This window comes from Ceratotherium simum, unplaced genomic scaffold (assembly GCF_057802395.1).
Source record: "Ceratotherium simum simum isolate JZ-2026a unplaced genomic scaffold, ASM5780239v1 HiC_scaffold_48, whole genome shotgun sequence".
In the NCBI taxonomy this organism is placed as follows: Eukaryota; Metazoa; Chordata; class Mammalia; order Perissodactyla; family Rhinocerotidae; genus Ceratotherium; species Ceratotherium simum.
Window position 1 is genome coordinate 88,486 of NW_028261264.1, and position 5,009 is coordinate 93,494.

Here is a 5,009-nt window from a genome sequence, read left to right on the forward strand (position 1 = left end):
TGAAACATAACCCTAATGAGTTTTGGTTTGTTGGTTTTGCTTCCTTTCTTGGCAATAAGAAATGTATTTTCTTTGCCATTTGCTAATAGTTCAGATATAATCTCCTTCTGAAGTTTAATGACGAGTTAATACATCGTCAGCAGTTGTTCTCTTCAAGCCCTTCCTTACAATAGTGAAACTCTTTATATACTTTGGACAATGTCCTGGGAAAATTATTGATTTGGCAATATGTTGCAGTAAATACTATATCTGAGTAAAGTCCATTTTCTGCATTCTTTGTTCTTGCTCCCAAGATACTAATGCAAAAGAGAGAGGGGTAGGGGGAGTTAAGGTCCTCCAGTGGCCCACCCACGTTACAAAGGATTCTATAGAGTTTTCTTGCTTAGCCTGGAGCTAGGGAGAATGGAGAGACTGTATCCAGTTAGAAAGAAGCATAAAATTATCAGAAAACTGATGTCATCAGACTTACTTAAGGCATGAAACAAAACTTTAATTGTACTTTCCCTTGGCGGCTCATTCCCAAGATACGGTACACTTAGGGGACAGAGCATCTTCAATAACAACCACAAAGAAAAAATGATGCAACTAGTTCAGGGAAATTTTATCTAATTGACAAAGACTCTGAATATGTTTTACAGTGGAGTCCTCCACATTTTCTTTTTGGAAGATAGTAAAGAATAAAATCAAATGACTTCTGAGACTTCTGACTCATTCTGTGTGTGAAGGTAGGCATGTTAAAGGATGGGAAGAAACCTGAAAAACTTGGCTCATTTTTATTTTAGTTCTTCTTGTCATTTTTAAACAAGAGGAAGCTTATTAGAATGTAATTGGAGGGGCAGCCCGGTGGCGCAAGCAGTTAAGTGGGCGCGCTCCGCTGCTGTGGCCTGGGGTTCGCCGGTTCGGATCCCGGGTGTGCGCCAACACACCGCTTGGCAAACCATGCTGTGGCGGTGTCCCATATAAAGTGGAGGAAGACGGGCACGGATGTTAGCCCAGGGCCAATCTTCCTCAGCAAAAAGAGGAGGATTGGCAGATGTTAGCTCAGGGCCCATCTTCCTCACACACAAAAAAATAAAAAAGAATGTAAGTTGGATCTTCTAAGTCATCTTCTTTTCCTCTTTCTACCTGGTTTTTTAACAATTTCAAAAAAACATAAATTATTTTAAGTGGAGTTAAATTATATATTTGGTTCCTGGCCAGGAGCAGCGAGATTCTCATTTTTGCTGGATGACTGAGCAAGATCTAAGAAGAGATAATTTATGTAGAGATAAGTTTAGGTTCTGCAACTGGATCAAACTATAATCATGTAAGTATCAAATGGAAAAGAGATATTTTAGCAGCAGAGTAAGAGGAAAGATAGCACTGAACTCAACTCACATCCCTGTCTAAACCACCTGGGTTATTTCCTTGCTAAGAGAAGGCCATCATAGGTTGTGTTGATGTTTTCCTAGTGCTCTGAACATGAGAGCTGATTGTGTCCCCCACTCTGTGTAGTTTAACTTGTGTGGAGCACTGTATTGTATTCTAAGCACCAAATGAAACTGAGAAACTAAAATGTGCATAGAGGGGTAGAAGGCTTGGGCGGGTGTAGAAACAAAGATTGACGTGGAAGAGTTGGGGAGCTTTGGGCAATTTTCAAGTAGAAGATTAAGATATAGTGTGTGACTAATCCTGGAGGAGTTATTAAACTCTTGAAGAGGTTTAAGCAAGAGGTGAGTGTGATGGGTAGACAGTTGGACTGGCCATTCTATCTTTCTCTTTAATTCTCCTGAAACAAAAAAATATAATGTAGCTGTATTATTGGACTTAGAAAGGCCTTGCTAAAGTTGAATAATAAATTTCAAATTAGTAGGAAAAGTGTCTAGTGTAAGTATGATGTTGGACTCTAATATTCCTGGGCTGATAAAAATTCTTAAAAGTATAAGTAGCTTTCAACCATCTCATTCTAAGTGTATGAGAATTCTGAGAGAGCAAGCGACAAGAGTTTTAGCCTCATTGAATGAATAAAGCAACTTAGGTTCAAAGAGATCAGCTGACTTAACCAAGGTCACCCTTATAGTGAGTGACAAAAGTATATAGAGAGGATATAGAAGTAGAAGAATTTAGGCTCTTTTCCAGATTTCTTCCCTGTCTTGTATCCATAAAGTTGTTACTTAAGCTTGACACTATTATCTTATGGGCTTCCCACTAATGGCCATAGGCTATAACCTCAGCACCAGGAATAGGAAACCAAAAATGCATTATCCTGTACTCATGTAGGAATGATTTGGGGATCTCTTTGAGATGAAAGGGATTGTGATGATACAGGAAACATTTTGGCAGTGTGAAAATGGAAAGAGCACAGTCTGTTTTGACAGACACGTGTTCAACGCCCACCTCTGCCAGTCGCTAAGCTTATGAACGTGAACTGAGCTTCAGTTTTCTTCCAGTGTAAAATAAAGTAATGGTATTGAGCTTGCAGGCTTATTAGAGGGAGAACGTAAGGCAAAAATACCAATAATTGCTGTGCAATTATCTAGGTGCTCAGTAAGACCCTGCTAAATGCTTTGAATGCATTATCTCATTTAATCCTCACAACAATCTACAAGGTAGGTATTACTATTATTATTCCTGTTTCACTGATGAAGAAAAGTAACTTTCCCAGGGTCACAGAAGGTAGACTCCAGATCAGTTGGAGAACATGCATTTTGCCCTAGATTATAAAAACAAAGTGCACAGCATATGGCCTAAAAATGAGCGGCTGCACATTTCTTCTCCAGCTTGCCTCGTTTCTGCTCTCTTGCATCATTTTACCTGGTGTGTGTTCACCTGGTGAACTCAGGCAAAGTTCACTGAAGTGGGAGTTACTAGACATCTATTCTGGAACTATTTCTGTATCTGTTAGCTACGGGACCTTAAGCAAGCTGCTCCTCTTTTCTAGGTCCCGTTTTCTCATCTCTGTATTGATAGACTTCTATGAAGACTTAAAATATCATAGCTTCACATCTGATCTTTTGCACTGGTCTCTAGCTCACTTTCGTTTCCTCCACCAAAGCATGCAACTTAGCCAGATCACTAGCATATTTTTCCTGTGTCCCATTTTCGAAGACATGTTTACCAAATCTGTGTGACTCCTCTGCTCTTCTTCTAGTGGAAATCAGAACCAGTCAATGGCCCATGAAAACTACACGAGGGTCACCGAGTTCATTTTCACAGGCTTGAGTTACAAGCCCAGATTACAGGTCTTCCTCTTCCCGCTCTTTCTGCGCTTCTACATCATCAACCTAATTGGAAACTTGTGTATGATTATTTTGATACGGATCGATTCCCACCTTCACACACCCATGTACTTTTTCCTCAGCCACTTGTCCTTTGTGGACATCTGCTTCTCCTCAGTTGTGAGCCCCAAGATGCTCACTGACTTCTTTGTGAAGAGGAAAGCCATCTCTTTCTGGGGCTGTGCTTTGCAGCAGTGGTTCTTTGGGTTCTTTGTGGCAGCAGAGTGTTTTCTCTTGGCATCCATGGCCTATGACCGCTACGTAGCCATCTGCAACCCATTGTTGTATTCAGTTGCCATGTCTCAGAGACTCTGCATCCAGCTGGTGGTTGGTCCCTATGTCATTGGGTTCATGAATACCATGACTCACACAACAAATGCATTTCGTCTCCCTTTTTGTGGCCCCAATGTCATCAATCATTTCTTCTGTGACATGTTCCCCGTCCTTTCCCTTGTATGTACTGATACCAGTCTCAATAAGCTGGTAGTTTTCATCGTGGCTGGAGCTGTGGGAGTCTTCAGTGGTCTGAGCATCCTGGTCTCCTACATTTACATCCTCATTGCCATCCTGAAGATCCACTCTGCCGACGGGAGGCGCAAAGCCTTTTCCACCTGCTCTTCTCACCTGACAGCGGTCTCCATCCTGTATGGTACTCTTTTCTTTATTTATGTACGGCCTAGTGCAAGCTTCTCCCTGGATCTTAATAAAGTGGTGTCTGTGTTTTACACAGCAGTGATCCCCATGTTGAACCCACTTATCTACAGCTTGAGGAACAAGGAGGTCAAAGATGCCGTCTACAGGACTGTTGCTAAGAGGAAGTTTTGTAGGACCTAAATTCTTATTTAGAAAGGAAATTGGAGGAGAAATATAAAAGGGCAGACTAACTGTGTGGATTCCTAAGATTCCAGGCGAGTGTTTGTGGGCTGGGTAGCATCCTTTTATCCACTCATCCATGGAATTGTTCATTCATTTAGTCTATTGATGTGGATTTATTAAGCCCTATATATGATCTTTTCTCTGTCATATAGCAATATTATAGTTCAAATCCACAGTCCATTTAATTTTTCTTCTTGCAGATACCTCACAGTCCAATTACTTATTAAAAAGCTCTACTTTATTATTTAATTTCAATGTTTTTATCACTCTACTAATATATCCTGCTGACTCCTTGGCAATGGAATTTTAAAATGAAGTACTCCAGGTTTTGCACTCACCTGTAGCTCCCATCAAAAGAAATCTGTAAAATATGACATGAAATTTTATGTTTAACCTCATGAATGGAAGGAAACACTTGGCTGTACACACCAGTTTTAGGGATGGCCTTGACACAAAGAACTACATGTATCTCAGACACTGAAGACAGATTTGTGTTCAACTCTGACAGATGGGGTCATCCACAGGGCTCATTTACAGTGATAAAGAGACTGGTGCTCATCTGTAATGCATTTTACACCTGAAAGAGCTTCTGATAGAATGGGTTAAGCATATATGTTTGCTCAGGATTCAATTTTCTGGTAGACATTTAGAGGATTACCTAAGATTCTCTAGGTTGGGGCTTGATTGAGCATGTGATAGTGCCTTCTAAACCCTGCGTTGCCCAACCAAGAATGTACAGAGAAATGCTGTGGTGGAATGTAGGCTCTTAGACCAGAGCTACCTATTCCTAGTAAGGTCAACAGATTTGTAGCATCACAAGGGAGTACATCTATGCAGCTCAATTTAGTGGTTAAGACTCCTGTGCATGAGGAGTGC

The 5,009-nt window shown here is 40.8% G+C and overlaps 1 protein-coding gene across 1 annotated transcript; it reads left to right on the forward strand.

Moving 5' to 3' along the window:
- Window positions 1-3,149: 3,149 nt before the first annotated feature.
- LOC101397904 (olfactory receptor 5G9-like) lies at window positions 3,150-4,091 on the forward strand. Its single transcript, XM_004443473.2, has one exon. The coding sequence runs from the start codon at window positions 3,150-3,152 to the stop codon at window positions 4,089-4,091; it is 942 nt and encodes a 313-aa protein (XP_004443530.2).
- Window positions 4,092-5,009: the final 918 nt, after the last annotated feature.